At 37.2% G+C, this 20917-nt stretch overlaps 1 protein-coding gene across 4 annotated transcripts in view; it reads left to right on the plus strand.

Moving 5' to 3' along the window:
• Window positions 1-20917, plus strand: part of LOC108577103 (protein couch potato) — a 168523-nt gene that overhangs the window by 72387 nt on the left and 75219 nt on the right. For all 4 annotated transcript variants that reach the window (XM_017940202.1, XM_017940203.1, XM_017940205.1 and 1 more), the window contains exon 2: window positions 4512-4589. In XM_017940202.1, coding sequence (XP_017795691.1) covers window positions 4512-4589 — 78 coding nt within the window. The remainder of the gene's footprint in view (window positions 1-4511; window positions 4590-20917) is intronic.

The raw sequence follows: 20917 nt of genomic DNA on the forward strand, positions 1-20917 counted from the left end.
GAATAGTAAAATATATATTTATTATCTCTTAAATCACAGTGGTCTGTCTGAGCCTAAATATTATGTGAAATTTCGCTATTACTGTCTTCAATTAAAATATTAAAAAAGAAAAGAACATTTCGATAGTCTTGTTAATCCTTTAATTGATCAGAAATATAAAAGAAAAATCTCTAAATATTTGCTTTTATTTTGAAAAATTTTATTACCATTAGTTTGATTAGGGACTAAATAAAAACACTCTTGTATTTCATATCTTGTCAGAGATTGTATTGTATACCCAGAAAACTAAAGAAGAGTTTCAACAGTTAGTTGAATTTCATTTTCAAATTAATATAAGTGTATCCTTCGTTTCTCATGTAACAATAAAGACTCTGTTAGGCAACGTAATTTCTTAATGTTACACGCAATGGTACCTGCATACATATTGTTATAATACATCTAATTTATAAATGAGATGCAGCCTGCTGCAACGTAAGAAAGTTTAATTTAGGTCAGCAAAAATTGCCTCAGTATTCTGAAGACTGTATTCATTCCTTGTTTATCGCGAACTTTGCTTAATCGTATTTTCCTACAGCATTGCAGTAAACGATGGAAAAAAGGAAAGAAAATGACTTACTATACATAAATGCAAAATCTTCGAGTCCTAATAAGAAAGTTCGAAATAGAATATTTTGTTTCTTCGTCATTTATTATGCTAGATTACTACCTGTCTAACTTTTGCATTTAATATAACATGCAAATTTATTCAATAACCTAACTTTTACACCATACATCATGTTACTAGAAAAAAGAAAAAGAAACAGCGATGAAAGAACAAATTAAAAATGGATCAGCAAAAGTTGTTTTAATCGTTATTCCGTGCTAGTATTTCCCGACCTCATCTTTATTTTCTTAACCATTCATCAACGACGTGAAAATTTCGTCTAAATTCCAAGCTGCCTCCTACAAAAATGGCTACCTGACATCATTTACAAAGAAAATAATTTCTTAACCATCCATCGATAAAGTAAAAATTTCTCGATTTAAATATTTTATAAAAGTGACTATTAAGAAATTTTCAATATTTTATAAAAATGGCTACTATCAAATTTTCAGTATTTTATAAAATGGCTACCTGACGTTACCTATAAAGAAAATAATTTCTTAACCATCCATCGATAAAGTAAAAATTTCTCAATTTCAAACTTTATAAAAATGGCTACTAACAAATTTTCTGTATTTTATAAAATGGCTACCTGACATTACCTATAAAGAAAATAATTTCTTAACCATCCATCGATAAAGTAAAAATTTCTCAATTTCAAACTTTATAAAAATGGCCTTAGATAAATTTTCAATATTTCACGAGAAATGGCTATCATCTAATTTTCCAAATACTCTATTCACATTTATCCTACATTTATCGGCCGCCACAATCCGAAATTAACTTCCATCCCCGAAAAACTCTGGTTTCGATCACGATAGCCCCGGAGCGAATTGAATCCCTCGGACAGTGAATAGTTTTTTCGCGAAAGAAAATCCGTCGGAAGCGTTGCAGAGTGAGGAGGGTCTTTCTCAACTGGCTGTGCGCCAAATCAGTATGTAATTTACTGTCTCCGTTTTGCTTACTTCCGTGGCGGTCACAATGCGTTCTCAGGCTGCGCGCTGTCGGGAAACTGGGTCAAGAATAGGTTGAAGGGAAAATACGACTAGTCTGGACAACTTTCGGATGTTCGTCAGCAAATTTCAATTGTTTCATGAATATTTAGACGATTCTCGTTTTAATTCCACCGCGGACAAAAAAGCAACAACGACAAAAACCACAGAAAAAAACACAGATGGAAAAGACGAGAGGAAAAATTTTTTATGATTTATTCATTCGGTGTAACATTGTACGATTGATCGATTTCACGGGTTTCCTTTGGAACAGGTAGATGGATTTTCCCGTCGATGACCGATGCAAATCTTGTTTCTCATGTCCTCAACCGTCAGCTGTCCACGTTTCTAACGTAGTAATTACCGAATGTTACTCAGGTGTTATTAGAATCAATATTTTGCTCTGTCAGAGTGTTGCAATACGAAGCAAAGAATCGTCGTTACTTCACTATGCACGCGAGGGAATATGCATACATACGTACATTCGTTTCACTTACGAAGTATAACGTAAGTAGATTTATGAGATGAAAATTTCGTTTCTTGGTTTCTGAGTGTTATTTATGGTCTTGTTTCGTTGTCGGTATGGTATCGTGGAAAATGGGGATTTCGCGTGAACGTTCGTCAGCGAAAGGAAATATATGCGATATACGATATTCGTAATTCACTCTTCTGTAGTTTTCTTAGTGGTTTGCTTGTGACACTAACATACGTATAAAAATTATTCTGTTGCAAAGTCTCGATTAACTTGTCAGATAAAAATATTTCACTTTCTGCTTTCGTTAATTCTGAAAAATGAAAGAAAACTAATCGGAAAGATGAAATTTCTGTGAAATAAATTAGAAAAATATTCACTTTCTGCTTTTATAAATTCCTAAAAATTAAAAGAAAACGAAATTTCCATAAAATAAGCTTTCCCAAAAAAAATGAAAAAAAAAAAAATGAAAAAAAAGCGAAGGAAAGAGGTAAAAATCCGTTTTTTCTAAGATCCGAGATATCGATTCGAGAAGAGACACTTTCCTCCCCTATTTAAAGTCGCATAACATACCACGCTACCGAAATACCGTAGGAAAAGAAGAAAAACACTCGGCAGTACGAAAGTGTCCGTCATTCGGTCGAAAATAACTCTCGAGTGCAACTGCACCATCTATCACCTTACCATAGTCAGTTAAAACTTCATCGTGTGCGCTATATCGCGTATGCTAATCACATAAGCTTAATTTTAACCCGTTATCCATGGCTCGTAATTATGATCTAAGTAGTAGGAGCTGCATAATTAATACACTTTCCCGGAATAGGTATCCTGAGAAATCTCCATTCTTTTCTGTTTCTTATTTCCTACGATATTCCGGCGTTCGTATAAAATGTCCACCGTTCATTTCATATTCTTTTCCTTTTTTTTTCTTTTACTTTCTGTGACATTCTGACGTTCGTTTAAATATTTTCTATCGTGTCACTGACGATATGAAATGAAATTTTCATTAAACGAACGAAGCGTCGTTGAATATATTACTCGAGTAAGAAAAATGAAGGAAATAGAAGAGAATTTCCTGGTAAATATTTGACCAGACTTTTGCTAAATTGCTCAATTGTCTCGAGATGTAGAACGTGTCAACTTATTTCACGTTGCCTGGATCACTCGCGACAATCACCGGAAGTGAGACTTTCACTAGACCAACAAAGATACTACCTCGAATTATTACTCACACAGAGTAACTACTAAAGGAGATCAAACTGTCGAGAATTTGGTGTTTTTAAGATGGATTTTAATTAACAGCCACTTACGTAGAATTATTAATTTATCAGAAAAGCGTCCCTTGTGCAAGTCGCGAGTACAATAGATGGCAGGAAGTGAAGCAGACAGTGTCGCAAAATTGATCGTTAATTTTCTACAGAGTATTAAAAAACGACGAAACAATGGAACCAAAATTTCTTTTCCTCGTCTTTTCACCATTCTACATAATTACCTATTTAAACCCAACATTTTAACCCTTCGAGTGGGAAAAAGGAATTTATAAAAGCAGAAAGTGAATATTTTTCTAATTTATTTTACAGAAATTTCATCTTTTCGATTAGTTTTCTTTCATTTTTCAGAATTTACGAAGGCAGAAATTTAAATATTTTTATTTCACTTACTCTACAGAAATTTCACATATTCCATTCGTTTTCTTTCATTTTTCAGAATTTACGAAAGCAGAAGATGAATATTTTTCTATTTTACCCACTAAAATGTGGCAGAAAAATGAAAACTTTCTTATAACAAATTACTTGTGAATAATATAGAAATATGGTTTCATTTCTTCCTATCTAATTTTCAGTGATTTCAGCGAACTACGATTTCGTTCATTTCCTAAACATCGCAGTGTTGTATCCTATCTGAACCTCTTAAAACGTAAATTTTAAATATTTCCTACTAAATACTCGAATAATTTCGGGTCAGTTTGACGATGAAAATGTTTGCAAAAAATCCAAAAAATTCCACACGACACGAATCGCGTCGAGAGCGTTGAAATCACTCATGTTTGTCACGAAACCGGCGAAATCGTTCTCGCGAGGAAGAGTTTGTTTCAATGAGAGAAACGGGGGGGAACGGAATGGTTCGTTAAATTAGGAAGGGAACAGGAGAAGAAAGAAAAGGTCCTAGGTATTACCGTCTCCTATTAATTCGACAATTAGCTATCGCTAGGGCAGCAGTCAAACAAGAGAGAGCGAGTAGGCTAATTCCCGGTTATCTTCATCCGTCCTTCGTTCCGAATCCTTCTTCCGTTCTCTCTACGAACGCGCCTTCTCCCCTTCTTCTGTTTTCTTCGTTCTCTCCGGTCTCCGGACGATTAGCTTAATTAACTTAATTATCGCTTTCTTTCTTTCTTTTATTGCAGGTGCGCACCTTGTTCGTGAGCGGCTTGCCGATGGACGCCAAGCCGAGGGAGCTCTATCTGCTCTTCAGAGCATACGAGGTGAGTTTTCATGATCGTTCTTCGATCTTTGATTGCAACTTATACTTCACCCTCCGCCGTAGGTCCTTTTTTACGGAATATTTTTATTCTGTATGGAGGAGAAACGAACGGTGGAATTTTGTAACGATTCTTTTCTGATAAAGTTGTACGTGAAATGGTATTTTTTTTTTAGGAATTTTGACGTATTTAATCAGTTTCAATTGCGAATGAAAAATGATCGAGAATTAAATTATGTCCGATAGTTCGTTCTCTTTTGTGAGAAAAATAGTAACAGAAGAATTGAATATTTTAGGAATGGATTAGGTGATAAGGATTCGTTTCTTCGGGCACACATTTTTCTGTTAATTTACTCGATACAGAGTTAAAATAGAAATTCACAGTGTTCCAAGTTTAAAATATAGGGGAGAGTACCGGCCACTTTAAGTTTTTGTACTATAACTTGGGCTGATGTTGGTAAAGAGGAAATTTCAAAAAAGTAATTTGTAGTACAAAGGGTGCTTAATAAAAGGGAACAAATCGTTTTTCTTAAATTTTCTCATAAAGATAAATAATTGGTAGAAATAAAAAAGTTGTAATTTACAGCGTACGAAAAATACAGTACCGGCCAGCTACTTAGTTGGTAAATTTTAAGGTCTAAAAGTAATAAATAATGTTAGTGAAAATCGTTTAAAAATAGAATAGAACTTTTATTTAGACATCGATATTTTCTTGATCCGTACGCTCCACGCGAGCCCAACCATTGCAGCCATGGAAAATAACTTTTGTCGTACGGAACACCAGCGTAAACGTTAAACGTCTTAGAACTCTGGTAATACGCGTGAGCCCAACCATTGCAGCCATGGAAAATAACTTTTGTCGTACGGAACACCAGCGTAAATGTTAAACGTCTTAGAACTCTGGTAATACCGAAGAAAAAAGAACGTCGCCGGAATACGTTGCTCATAAGAAAAAAGAACGTCGCTGGAATACGTTGCTCATGGCTATAGTGTTTATTTGTTTTTCCATCAATAGTGCACTCAACTAACAGTATAAGCGAGATCTAGCCGGTACTGCACGACTCTCCCCTAAATAAATCCTATAGAGTGTCTGTTACGTAAAATTATTAAAAATGATAATTCTTTTAAATCTATAATTTTTAATAATTGAAGATAATAATGTCGACAACAGCAGTTAAAGATAATAATTAAGGGAAAAGCGAAGGGAGCGCAATTTTGAATTTGCATGGAAAATATAAAGAGGCGAAGGATTGGACGGAATTGTTTCTCGATGCTTTCGATACTTCATTGTTCCAAGTGCAATGACGTTGACCGCGGCTTTTTAACGAGAAATCGAAGTCGCCGGGGAATCCATACGAATCGCTGAAGAGACCAGATAAGGGTTGAAGAGGGGAATCTATTTCACGTAACTTTCCCTCTTCCAATCGCGAGTTTTCAAATAAACGGATTATTCGGCATTCGATTACGTGATTTTATCATCCTCGCCGGCGTAACACCCTCCAACTTACATCTCCAGGGAGAGACAGGTGATTCGACTTCGTTAAACTCGATCGAAATTGTCGCACGCGCCTGGTTAATCAACTTGGAGTTGTTAAATAAACGATATCTAATAGTCTGGTGTATGTAGAACGCGTGTGAAATACATACACTACCGGCCAAAAATTTCGAATCACCTGTCAATATTAAATCCGCTGCTAATTCTTTATTGATTTGAAATTGACGTTGTGGAGATCAACAGCGCTTTGCCTCGATTGATTTGAATGATAAAAAATTTGTTAAAAAATTATTATAAATGCTAACCTCTTTTTCGAGAATTTTGGTGCAACTTGCAGTGCATAGTGATTCCGAACATTTGGCCGGTAGTGTATTTCTCTCGTTATTTCCTTTTTCATCGACGATTCATCACCGAGGTATTCATTCACGTGCTTGAACGTGGAATAATTTTTTACGATTTAAGGTTGTTTCTTTTTTATTAGTAATTTATGATTGCACAAATTACTTATGCCAAGATTTTGTCATTTTTTTGAAAAACTATTTGTCAATGGAATCATTCTTAAATATTGCAAATGTTCCAGAAATGAGTGTTATCGTTATTTCGATTATTTTTCGGTACGGTTAATTATTTTCCAATTTTTTCAGATTCTCCAAGTTTTCAAATTTTTCCAATTTTTCAATTTCTAATATTTCTATTTTATCGAACACGATACACATTTTATCGTCGAGATGTAATTGTTACACCGACGATTAAGCACGACCTGTTCAGAGTGAGTTTAACAGAAAATACAACATTTACCGGATACCTCGGAACGCGAGTTCAGCGCGAAAATCGTGTTGCGTGTTAGCTCAGCTGAGGAGCATTGAGTGATACTTGGCGAGACCACATCGTCGCTAATATAAATCAACCTTAACCCATTTGAGAGAGTATAAAACGATATTGTGTTATTGTGCATTAAACTTGAGAGCACTTGACGAATGAAGACAAGCTTTCGGTTGAGCCGTGTCCCGCTGTTCTGTCAAGTAGCATTAATCAAATCGCATCTTCGTTACTATTGTAATGCGAATCGTGAAAGTGCGAATGTTTACGTTACACTTGAGGATTTAGTAAAAATCATCATCCAGGAGAGTCAAATGTTTTTCTTTCGAAATTTGACGAAATTTCTAAATCGACCGTAAATCATTTTGTTCTTATTAATTTAAATGCTATTACCTGCGTAGATTTGATACGTATAATAATTTTCCAAAAATAATCTGTATTTGTCATTCGTTGCAATTTGAATCTGTTCCATTTAAAAAACAGCAATTTTAGGACACTCTTTGTGTAATAAGAAGAATCTATCCATGAAATCATGAAACGTACAGGAAATTCAGTTTCTTCACACCCGAAATTTTTCATAATTTTAACAAAATTTTCATAAGAAGGAAGAAACATAATTGCCGTTGCGGATTATCTGGCGGATTATCATCATAAAATTCATTAGTCAAATTCGACCGCCAGACCGGGGTACCAAACTCACATCGGCCAGCGATAAACCTCCTCGAGCGAACCTCGCGAACCTCCACTTTCCGTAACCGATGCTCTTTTCCGTCAGGGCGACGACTCCACGGTTCATTCTCTGACCAGCGCTTGGAGTCTCGCTCTCGCAGTGACACCCAACCCAGTCAAACACAGTACAATACAAAGTTCGCATCATCCGATCATATTTCTCATCGACAGTTGTAAATTCAGTCGAGACAATAAAATTCTCGAAATTCTCTCATCTTAATTGGAACCACCGAAAGAGATCAATTTCTCAATTGGACAGCAAACCTGTACCGTCACCTAGAGTGTAAGCGGGATTTACGACCTCGCGAAATTCTCCGAAAGAATTGCGGTCCACGGGAAGCTACAATTGTTACAAATCGAAACTTACTACTTCAAAGCTTCACAGGATCTTCGATCGATCGAACAAGATTCGAAGTAAACATAAGCGTTTCTTAACGATCCAGAATTATCCGAGAGTCACAGAAACTTCGTATTGAACGTATTCCAAATATCACCGTGATAATGGTGTCACGGTGAAAGGTAATTTTTTCCCCTGCAATCGACGCCACGCTCGAGGGGTTGCGATGGATCGAACTTTCGAGGGAAATCTTGAAATGGAGCGAGGACAATTTTATCGCCGATCCTCTGCTTTTTATCGTTAAAATTGTCACGATCGTGAGGGGATCTTCTTCTCTGCGGCTGACACGCCGTTATCCTTTGCTCCTGCCGTGGAATTCTGCCTCTTCCTGTCGATAAACAGGGACTATCCGGTTTTTCCACCGTTCCAGGATTAAACTTATCGATTACGTGAACTTAAACGATGACCTGTGAACACGGTGACCGATAAACTCGATAGTTTCTCCTCCTTTTTATTTTGCTTCCTGTAATGCTGTGAATTAATTTCGGCGATTGACCCTTTGAATGCAGAATAGTTTTGGATTGAAAATTTACCGTGCGACCGTTACTGACAATGCAATTTATTTTCAACGCAATCGCACGTATGTATTTATTTCTTTAATTTTTTTCGATATTAAAATAGATAAGAAAATGCTAGATAACGAAATTACATAATAAAATAGTGTGCTTTTTTTTTGTTTAAACCCAGTGCGTTCTTCGTTTTGACTGTACACTTAAGACTTTTGGGTGAAAAAGGACCTGAGACCTTGTGTGTAATAATTTTTCTTTCCAACACGACATACGAACGTAAACTTGATAACAGCAAAAATAACTAAAAATATAAAAAGGCGGTGGGTCAAAAAAGACCCGAAGACCGCTCTAGGGTTAATCCTTTGACTGCTGGCGACTTGAAAGTAAAGTATAGCATAATAGCATTAATGGCCATAGTATTATACATATTACGTTGGCCCGATCACATTTTTGCTCAATATTTTGATAGCAGTTAAAGGGTTAAAGACATAAATTGCAAAGGGTTAAAAGGAAATATTAAGATCATGAAAGAATGTATAAAACATATAAAAATTGAATAAAGAAAGTGACTTTCGGTAGTATATATTTGCTCTCGACATGTTTACATTTAATGCTCTCGGTAATTAGAGATAATTCCGCGGATAGAGATTAAATATAACAAGGGTAAAGTTATGCGGTGTACACTGACTAATAATTATTATTTTAATGTTTGAACAATATTATTAATTTGCGGATAGGAATTAAATATCGTCGTTGTGTTTGGTTTGTTCCGACTAATGTTTGACCAGTATTTAATATTCTAGAGGATTAATGATTGCACTAATGATGTTTCGTCGATTCTGTCTGATATTTGATATTTTCGAAGAACGAAACCGGTATCGCGGATACAAATTATGACAATTATGACAACTTCATTCACTGTCTCTCCAATATTTGACTAATTTTTACGGCAACTGTTTCGTACCGTGCTCTTATTTATTCGGTTATAAGGCGTCACGGTCCTTTTTCAACCGAATGCAGAATGGGATGAAGATTGTAACGAAAATGTTTAGCGCGGTTGTTCGGTTATAAGTTGCTTTATTGCGAAGCAGTGCTTCTTGTTACAAGACTCCTTTTTTTTTTTTATTGATTCTATGTTAAACGGGGCTGCTTATGTATATTTTTTCGTAGCTGTAGGTTCGAGGAAATGGCCAAATGTAAGGGCTTTTAATCTTAACAATATTTCGTCAGGATAATGTCGAAAACTATATTTATTTCGTCGTTGACTCCTCGTCCTTATCAGCTACGTGGTTCAATCTCGTTCTCTTACAATTCTCCCTGCAGTGCTCTTAACGCGTCCTTACATGCGGGCCTTGATGCCACCCTCTTGCCTCCGGGAAATCCTGGCGCAAGTTGGGGGTTTCTACCCGGCAAGGACCGCGTGCCGCCTGGGTCTTACCTGACCCAGCCCTTAGCGCGTGGGGGAGTCAGGGTATTGGGACTGGGTTGCTTCGCAGACCGAGAGGTCTACCTCTCTGTACCGAGTCCCTACAGTAGTCCCGAAGTAAGTTCCCTTTCGCGAGCTTCTATTAGCAGGTAGAGACCGGCGCCGCAGGTCAATGTGGGGAGTCGTCGGTCGCGTTTCGTGTTTGAGGACACGACAGCAACAGAATTGAATAAATATCGTAATGAAAAAAATCGTCTAATTGAGCGCGATAAAATGACGCTTTCGAAACGTATCGCTCGGATGCAAAGTCGACAATCCCGGTGAAAAATTTCTGCGACGCATTAATAAAATTGCGGTAGTAATAAAGGGATGAAAGAAGAGCGACAAGAATGACAAAAAAAAAATGAAAAAATCGATCGCATCACGCGGACGAGTTCGCAACTTCGTTTCCCCTCTTCTCCCCGTTCGATTAAATTAACTAATTAAATCGCTAGCGTGTTAATTGAACGCGAATCAATTAACTTGGTCGACGATCGGGGATAATGAATATTAAAAATGAGGGATATTTATCCGGTGTATTGCGATCGATCTAGCAACGACTGAGAGCAACTAAAACCGCTATGCATTTGAATAAATGAAACAATCGGACGGGAGTTTCGAACGGTTCTGCTCCATCAAATTATCTTCACCGGATAAGAGCGGAAAAATGTTAATATCAATTAATAAAGTGAATGATTAAAAATGTAGAAACAATTTTCCGTTTAATAGCTAGGGATAGTGTAACAGACCGTGGATCGTTTATTTCATTAGTCGATAGGAAATACTATATCAGAGCCTCGAATAAACTTCGCCAGAAAAGTGATTAATTTTCACAGATACTCGAATGACAAGGATTTTCAAAGTATAGAGGGTGGGCTGTGTAAAACAGGTCACCTAATCATCCCCCCTAGCTATAGTGGTATCGGAAAATTTGTATACCTAATTTAAATAGCTTGAAAGGGTTAACAAGGTGGAAGAAAAATTATTTTAAAAAATACCACTTCTTTCTTTTTTTCAAGGTCCCTTTTGATTATTTTTCTTACTGTATCTTGTATCTTTAAAACTTGACTGCAAAAAATTTTTAATCAAACATGAAACTTCCTCTCATTTTTCATCATTCCTTCCGTAAACTAAAATTTCCACGAAAATTCCCTCAAAATTGTTTCGATGGAAGATAATTAAGTGGCCTGTTTCGCGCGGCCCACCCTGTATATCGCGCAACCCCATTCGTTCCGCCATCGATTATTATTTCCGTGGTCGGGGCGCAAACAACGTTCCACCGCAAAATTTTCTCCTCCCCTCGGTTAGAAAAACTCGCGTCATTGCAAAAATCGCCGCGGTGACAATTCTACCGTAACTTCTGTTCGGCGAATTTCTCGCGAAAGAACGAACCAGACGGGAAAGTCGCTCGCGACAGGACTGAATGGAACTCGAGGTCCGGACGTCTACGACGAGATAAGGGCCACTCGGGCTGGTTTCTACGAAAATCTATCGCCGCGATTCGTTATTATCCTCGTCCTCCCTCTTCATTCCTCCTCCTTCTCTTGCTCGCGTGAAGACTTCTCCTTTTACCAATGGCGCGTGCAACGACGACGATTTCTCGCCGCGTCGAGTCGAGTCGGCCACTCTCGGCCGTTTATCGATCGGCCAGTTTCTCCTTGAGTGATAGGGCAGATCGATCGGAAGGAAAGTTCGCGTAAGTGGTATTACCGAAAAGAATTTTACGATATCGGGGTCGCTATGATGCAGAAGTTACGGTCTACCCTTCGCTGCAATATTCCTCGGCCATATTTTTTCCCCTCCCTGCCTCTTTCTGTCGATGCTTTTATAGGAATTAAAGGGTGTTACGACACCAATGGATTAGCGGTTCTAAATAGAACGATACTATGGCTGTGGAAACGTTAGGGTGTGTTTCCATTTGAGAGTTCTTTTGCGATAGTTCTTGAGAGTAGGTCTAGCTCTTCGTTAGCACTCTAGGTACAGTATAATACTGATCAATTTCGAAGTTTTACTGTGAAATTGGACAAGAGGAAATATTAGGGTGTGTTTTCATGCGAGAGATTTTTACGATAACTGCTCACGAAAGTAGTTTCAAATTGTGTATGCAGCTCTTCGCCACTCTCAGTGCTGTGGAGGTATAGAAATTCGACTCTCGAGAGTGATTCGCGATAGTTTTACTGTGAAATTGGGAAAGAGGAAATATTAGGGTGTGTTTTCATGTGAGATTTTTACGATAACTACTCACGAAAGTAGTTTCAAATTGTGTATGCAGCTCTCCGCCACTCTCAATGCTGTGGAAGTATAAAAATTTAACTCTCGAGAGTGATTCGCGATAGTTTTACTCTCCAATGAAAACACACCCTAAAGTCATCCTATGAGTTCGTGTCGAATTTTATGATTTAGATCGATACTTCCAACAAACCTTTAAATTTGATAAAAAAAAAGAACTTAAGCGCCTTCTTGTTCCACAAATTCTCCTATTTTTTTGGTAAGACCATTATGTCGTCGCTGTAGAATTTCCTTGACCAAAAATTTGGCCCAAAATCAAATCGTAAATTCTTTTCATCGAATTTCAAATGATAAAATAATACGGAAAATTGTTCCCTGTTGCTTTTTTTCTGAGTTATTCTTTCATAATTTAATTATAAAATCCTTTGACACACACCGTTATAATAAGCATTTATTTTCTTTCGTTCGTTAGCTGTAGCCTCAGTTCCAATTATTCACTTCAATTATAACTTTAATTGATAAAAATCGTTTTTTACTACCTTTCGCGTAAATCAATTTCGGTACATTTATTATCGCTGGAGGTTCTTCCATAAAATTATATTGACCCATTTTCTGTCCGCAAATAGCCTCATTAAAAGCAGGGAGAAAAAAACCTTTCTCGTGTGTTTCAGTGACACGGTAATGTTTTACGAGTTGATTAAAAATTTCATTCACCAGTCGTATTATTTCGAACGATTCGTTTACACGAATTTTAAGCCGTTATCTTGCCCAATAATTCCGACAAATATTAAATAAAATTTCAGTAAACTTCCAAATATAATATCTCTCTTAAATGAACGATTCCATTAAGTTATCAAGTCAAACCTAATTTCTCGAGAAATAATTGCCTTCCCAAAATTCTTACGTTCTTTATCATTTTCTGGTAATTAATACTAAATTATGCCAAATTATTTCTATACCTTTTTAATGTTTATTTTTGTGACGACCGCCACGGGGGTCCTAGGCCTGGCAACTCTTGGCCCTCGAGGCGAAGAGTCGAGAGGTGTTTTCCAAACATCTCCGGGTTTCTTCGTCCTCGAGGACAAGAGTATCGCCTCGGCAATGTAGGCCCGCGCCTCCACTTCCTGGGACTTTCCCAGGGAAAAGGGGCTACTTAAGGGAGCCCCGAAAAAGGCACAAGGCTTTTTGTCGCGGACATTCTTTCTACGTGCATCGTGTCGCCTATAACCCTTCCGACCCGACATCGGTACCGCGTACCGACTCTGAGAATGTGTCACCGCTTTCCTTTCCTAATTATCCAGTACAATACTGAATATATTGCCAAAGACTCAAATACTTTATAAGCAATTCTATATGTTTAGGGCTGAATTTGAAGTCGGCCTACTAAATTTCACGTCGGCCGTAGGAAGCGAACTGCTGCAAACGCCGTCGGGTCGGAAGGATTAAAAACAGTTTAAGCGTTATCAGATTGAAATAAATATATATTTCTGTTAAGCAACCTTAGTGTAATAATTATTTTTACACCGCCGTACTTCCAAATTTTAATCGAAAATTTTACATTACTTCGCAGCCGTGAAAATGCAGCCAAATGTAATAATTGAAATTAACAATACTTCATTCTACGTTAAATGTGCAAATATTAAAAAAGAATACTGTCTATATAAATATGAAAAATTGGAGAAATCTGTTGGTCGGAGTACCGGATTTACCTTCGTATTTCCTATCTAACCACCGACAGAATAAAAATACTGCTCGTTATTGCTTTTTAATCGAGTGTCGCCTGCATCAACAGCGGACGCGCTAAAAATTGCAATATGTCGAAATAAATCCGTTAACAACAGCCGGACAAAATATTATTCCGACAGCGGCGCAGAATTGACTCTGTAAATATTATCGCGAAACAGCGGTGTCCACCACCACCCCCCGGTTAAAGGTTAAAGGTGGCTCCGGGTTTTCAAGGAATCGTGTCAGCGGTGGTGCACGACATCCACGAAGGAAATCCGCTGGAAAATTTAACGTTACCAATCAAATCCGGATCAATAGGCGGGCATTAAAATTCTACGCTCATTTATGTTTAAACCGCGTCCATTCCACCGTTCACCGCTATCCGAAAAGTTTCGCGAATCGTTCAACTTCATTCTGATTCCATTAAGAATAAATTGAAATGTAAATCGTCCGACTTTTTGCCGTTCTGCTTTTGAACACACTTGCTCTACTGTGAACTCTGATCGCGAAGTGGATCGATTTTCAGTGAAATCGAGATTAAAGTGCCGCTTAAATTTTGGTATATATGAAAATAATTAGTTTACAATTGTGTGCGTGTGTTCTTATCCAAATGACCAATGAAAGGTGGACATTTGTGGAATCGATACGAAAAGAATTTGACAAATTTTGAAAGTAAATGAAAATAAGAGTGTACCTTCTTAAGTTCTCTGTATCGATAAATATTTGAGAATAATTATTCGATAATTTTGCAAATATACAAAGGAGCGATTTAACGAATTATTTGTCCCATTATGGATCAATTAGAAAATATATCGTATAAGTTAAAGGTGGATATTTATGAAATTGATACAAGCAAACAGAAACGTTTCATTTTGAATACACTTGTTCCACTGTGAACTAATTACAAAGCGAATGGATTTTAAGCAAAATTAACTACAATAATAAGCATTTAAAATCAAATGATTTTACAATTTCGGATATGTACAAAAGAGCCGCTTAATTCGTTATTTCTCGCATCGTGGATTAATTAGAATTGATATCTGAAACAAAGATTTGACAAATTTTGAAATTGAACGAAAATAAGAGTATGTGTACTTTGTCGTAACTTCATCCCGCGACAAGATTCACCACAAAATAATAGAAGTAGATGGAATAACTTATCAGAAGGAAGGATCCGTAACGTGTGCGTTGCGTTAAAATTTAATACTCGCAAATTGGTTAGTTAAGTAGTTGGAGCTTCTATCTATTACCACGGACAACGTACACTTACATTTGAAGTTACAATACCAACAAATCATTGCACCGGTGACAACACGACAACGTGTATAAACGAAGTAGTTGTTGGTTATTCGTCAAGCAGCTATAAACCACTTTGACGTGGAACTGCTGGTTTTAGCCTTCGAAGGCCGCATCTCCCGTTCCGCGATAAATTAAGATATCTCGTTTAGTGGGCATTTTATTACCGTAACGAAGTGGTGTGAAACCAAACGCGCCTCGTCGCTCACAGTTTCGTTCATTCGAGCGGATCCTTAACCGGACAGTCGAACGAACTTCAACAATGCCAGAATATTTCATCCCTGTGTATGCATTTAATTAGATTCATAAAAGTGACATGTATAACGCGAAATTTATGGTCAGAACTGTGAAAAATCGCGAGAGAGAGGGAGAGAGAGTGCGTCCATTTTATTTCCGTAATAAAGCAGCGCAAACTAAATAAACACCGGTAACCATAATTTCGTTCACTTGATTCTAGATACAGACGAGTTTTTCACGGGGAACATATTTATGAGACAAGCGTGACAATCGTTGTGTTCTCCGTAAGTTTAACTGGATCTATAAAAATAATTCCGAACTCGAGGAATTTATGAAACACGAGTGAAAGCAGGTAAACATTGTTAACCACTGTTTCGCTTCTCTTGACAAAAGCTTTGCGTTGTTTTATACTCGATCTAACGCATTTGATTGCAATCCTGAAAATTCACGGATTTTATTAAAAACAATACCTCACTGAACTTTCTACTAATTATAAAATCACCTGTTTCGATGGAACAACGAGACACTTTCTTTGGAACAAAATTTCACCCCTAATCTAAAATCCAACAAACATTTCTGAATGTTTGAAAATTTGTAAAGTACACTTTAAACATTTTCCACGACATTTTCCATGCACTATTAATCACAATCTTGCGAAACTCTCGTATAACACAAAGGAGACGGAGAAAACTTGATAAAAGGGATTTAGACCCGATCCAACATCTAGCGCTCGTTTCTCCACGCAATTATAATTGGATCCGTTGAAACGGCTCGTGACCGAAAATTTACGAGCGCAACCCGAACGAAGGAGATCCTGGAGGGTGGAACAATAATTCGAAGGATCGCGTCGAGGAGAAATAAAGAAGAAGTAGAGGCGTCTGGAGGAGCAGCGGGCAGTATTTTTTGACGATCCCCCCATTACGAGGCCGATGATACCCTTGCCAGAATGTTTCATTACAAGCCGGGCATTGTGCCCGGCCAGAGGGATCGACTCTTCGTGTTTCTGGCTCGGTCTGGAGTCTCCCGGCGATTTCGTAATACGCGACTGATACCTGATACAGAGGCCCTAGACTCTAAGAGCGGCCATCGGTGGCTAGCTCCTCCTCGAAGCGGAAACGCGAGCCCGGAAACCAACGCCCAACGCGAGTCGCTTAGGGTCTCTCTGCGTTTTAATTACGTTGAAACAAATAAAAAAGTACTTACAGTAATGCTCGGGTAAATTGAAGTGAAATCTTCTCGGTTAAATTGATCTTAACCATCCCCACTCTGTTCTCACTACTCGGTTCCTCGAGCTTGGCAAGGCTAAACACATTGACAAAGGAAAGTAAAAAAATGTAGCGAAAGTTTGCAAGGAATTGGCTAACATCAAAAATTTCAGTTTCTGTAATTTTCATCCTATCTTTATGAGAATAGTGCCAATCGACTGGTGGAGTTTTTTCACATGGAAACGAGTACAAACACGGCATAGATCGGACTAGTTTTAACAATAATCAGTTTTTTAGAATACCCTCACAATTTGGGGCATTTAAATTGACGAATGGTAAAAGTAGTCCGATTTGTGTCGTGTTTGGGCTCATTTTCATGGGGAGAATCTCACCAATTCATCGATACTGCTTGTATGAAGATAGGATGAAAATTAGAGAAATGGAAAGTTTTGACACTGAGTGATTTATTGCAACTGTTTCACGCGCTACGTCTATCTCGTCTACTCTCGTTTCATCTGTTTTCTTTTCTTGTCGAGTTGTTCAAGAGTCAATTGTCAAAAAATTTAATCGAGAATAATGTCTATCGGTTTTTCTTCAGTATACTCTCTTTTTACCTAAGAGAAAGTCAAGCGATTTTCGCCGTTCGCTGATTTTCGCCTTCGAGAGGATTGTCAGGTGGGAACCTTCGTCGCGGCGCATGGTTTTACGAGAGAAGAAAGCGAGAAAATGTGTACTTACCAAAGTATGTAATAGGTTTCTTGGAGAAGTAAAATTAGGTAGAGTAGAAATTCTTGGAAAAAGCTGAATAGAATGTAGTTGAAGGGTTATGTTCTTGACATAGTTTTGAATGATGTACAGTTTGGATTAAATAGGGAAAGTAAAGGAAGTACGAAGTCTATTCACTGTTGAGATTTTATTGGTGCATGGGTTAGACTTGGTAGTATACAAACTTTTTTACGGTGTAGTTTTATGGGAAAAGAAAGCTGGGAGGGATGTTCTCACCAGATGAGAAATAATAGGTTTCTTGGGAAAAGGGGGAATTGCAATTTGGTCAGCTGGTACTGAACAATTTGTTCCTCTTTCAATTTTTATTATTGCTCTTAAAATTAATCATATTTTCTAATAGAAGGAAAAATGAAAAATGCATTTCTGTTGAACAACAGATAATGTTTTTTTTTTATTAAAGTGAAAGTATTGTTTTGTCAATTTATGTTACTACATACAAATTACTCTTTTAATTTTACAAATTTCCTTTAAACATTCTAACAAAATATTCGTTTTCTCTCCTTCCTTTCATTTCACATTTAAATTCGATATTTGTACCGCGAACAAAAATGAATAAAATGGCTGTTCAATTTAGATTTTCGATTCAGATCCATCGATGGAGGTTTTTAATTTAGCCAAATGGCTTTCCAATATGACTGTCCAATTGATTTAAATATATTTTTAATTAAACCAGTCAATCTGCTGATGCACATTTTTAACGATTCACAAATATCACATCTTGATTCTGTTTTTCCTTTTTTTTTTATCTTCTACTATCTTAAACGAATATTATTTTTCGAGATCGTTCATGCAGAGGCAGAGCCTCTGCTCCCGTTTATTTATTATTTGGCACATCGATGGACCTCTGGATTACATACGACTGGCACCGAAATATAAGGACGGACGGATGGACAAGGTGTTTCGAGAAATTAATAGACGGGGATATTAAGATTCCACGAAGAATCGACTTCTACGTGTGCGACTAACGCGTTAAAAATAAAGATAATTTCGTCACTCTCGTGAGAATAGATGCTGCCGCTATGATTCTGTTACGCTCGCGAAAATGATTGCAGAAAAAATTCAGAAAGCAGGCGTTCGAATCTGCGAGATTACACGTGTAACAGAAATACATATTAATTAGAAAATTAGTAGATATACTAGAAAAACCGATGTACCTTCAAAATTCTTCGACCTTTTTTAGGAAGTTATTGGTAATTCTATCATTAAAGGGACTAATCAGTTTCGAAATTCTCCAATTATAAATGGTGCAATAGAATTCTAATAGAATTCAGGAATATTCATTCTATACTTAAAGAACTACCAATTATCCCTGACCACAATGCAAAAATAACATAAATCATTCCAATATTTCTACGATCTGTAGAATGAAATCATTTATCTATCGTTATTAAAATCTAGATTTTTAACTATTAAGCTACCTTACAAAGGTATGCCTACCTTTTCACTGTCTTCCTCTCAACCGCGCTAAATTATTAAACCCAAAATCCTAGAATTTTCGTTCCATTCTACATAACCAGCTAATTATCTACGAGTTCTCCCTTCCACACCAAAAAATCCAAAAAAGAAAATAAACAAACGGTAACCGAATCACGTGTCCACAGACAAATGTTGCCAATAACTCCTCAAAGACGATTGCCCTGTTGTCCCCGAAGCTGAAATGCTGATTCAGCCTGCACGCACAATGAGTGGACAAACGTCACCGTTGACCGTTCCAATATGTTGAACGGTGATCGTAGCATATTGCCGTGTGGTTCACGTCAGAATCGAGTGGTTTACGGGTTGTGCCTGTGCGTCTCTCGAAACTCGACGCCATTGTGGACGAATGATATATGGGAAGCCTGTTACACGATTTCTCTCCTCTTCCCTCCCGCCGTTGCTCTTTACATCGGACGAAACATAGCTCCTTGGCACACAGTCCAGCTTAATCCTACTGCACCAATTCCCTGGCATGATCCCGGGCTTTTAGTGGCACAATAAACTGATGAGTATCCGTGTTGTATACGTGTGTTCCGTCGAGGAGGACGCATGTTAATGAAAAGTGAAATATCAGGTTCTTCCTGTCGTCGTCGTTGTGGGACCCGATGTTAGGCCAATTGGAATATTACACAGTCGAGATTGTACCAGGGTTCGCACAGTTTTCAGATTGTGTCGTGTAAGAACAGCCTTGGGCAAAAGTATCAGGCACCTTCATTGTTAAAACTAGTTTGGTCTTCGGGTCTTTTTTGACCCATCTTGTAGTTTTAATCATTTTTGCTGCGAAGTTTATGTTTCCTTGACATTATGTTGAAAGTTTATCGTCTAGGTTCATATGGCGTGCTGATGATAGTAATTTTTATACGTAAGGTCTTTGGGTCTTTTTTTGAACCATCGCTTTCTTATTTTTTTTTTTTAATAACTTTTGCTAGTGTCGAGTTTGTATTCCCTTGTCATTATGTTGAAAGTTCATCGTCTAGGTTCATATGGCGTGCTGGTAACAGAAATTTTGACACGAAAGGTCTTTGGATCTTTTCTGACCCAAAAAAGACTTTGGGTCAGAAAAGACCCGAAGTCCTTAGGTGTATATTCGAATGGAAAAACGCAGGAGTCTGTAGTGTTTCCTTCTAAAAATGACAATCTGCTGTTAGTACACGCTGCTAACACACGTCAGTTCGTCTTTAATTTTGCTGTTGATATTTTGAAAGTTTTTGTGGAAATATGCCAAAGAAGAACGAACCAAGTGACCATCAACGTAACTTAATTCTTTCTTCTTTTTTTAAACATGATAAAAGTCAGAAAACAATTGCTGAAATTGTCAAACATTCACGTTGTGTGCAGCTCCAACAAATTTTGAAGAAATTAATAAAAAATAATCGATTTCCTCATGATACAAGGATATTTTTGAATAATTCATATTTGATAGGATATCTAATACCTTTTACCAAGACTGTACGCTTCTGTTTGCTTTTATAAACAAGTTTCTTAATGGCCACGTAGTTTCGTTTCGTTGTATTTTCTACGATGATGTTTGGATGTTTGTTGAAACGATTGAACTGTATTAAAGGTATTGAAACAGCAAGAAATTTTGAGTTGGATGGAAACGTTCGGAAGGCTGATGGTTCTTTCAGTGAAAGAAGAGATTCTGTCTTTATGTATCTTCTCGACGTTTGCTCTTTTACTGCATTGATTCGAATCCAAGCGTGGAAGTTTCTAGTAGGAACAGTTTGTTTCCGCCTTTTTATCAGAGAAGCTTTGTTTGCCTAGAAGTTATCGAAATTTCCGTGAGAAAATTTGTTTTTATTCTAAAAGTTAGAAATCGTGTTTGTGGATAATCGAGGGAACTTTTATCTTTTTCGAACTTTAAAGAAAGGTTCTCCTTTTATTATCAAATTCACGGTGAAAGAATCGTAATATCTATTTAATTCCAAACTCAGAATACAGCATTTCTTCCCACATTTCAGCAA

Source organism: Habropoda laboriosa, unplaced genomic scaffold (genome assembly GCF_001263275.1).
Source record: "Habropoda laboriosa isolate 0110345459 unplaced genomic scaffold, ASM126327v1 scaffold486, whole genome shotgun sequence".
NCBI lineage: Eukaryota > Metazoa > Arthropoda > Insecta > Hymenoptera > Apidae > Habropoda > Habropoda laboriosa.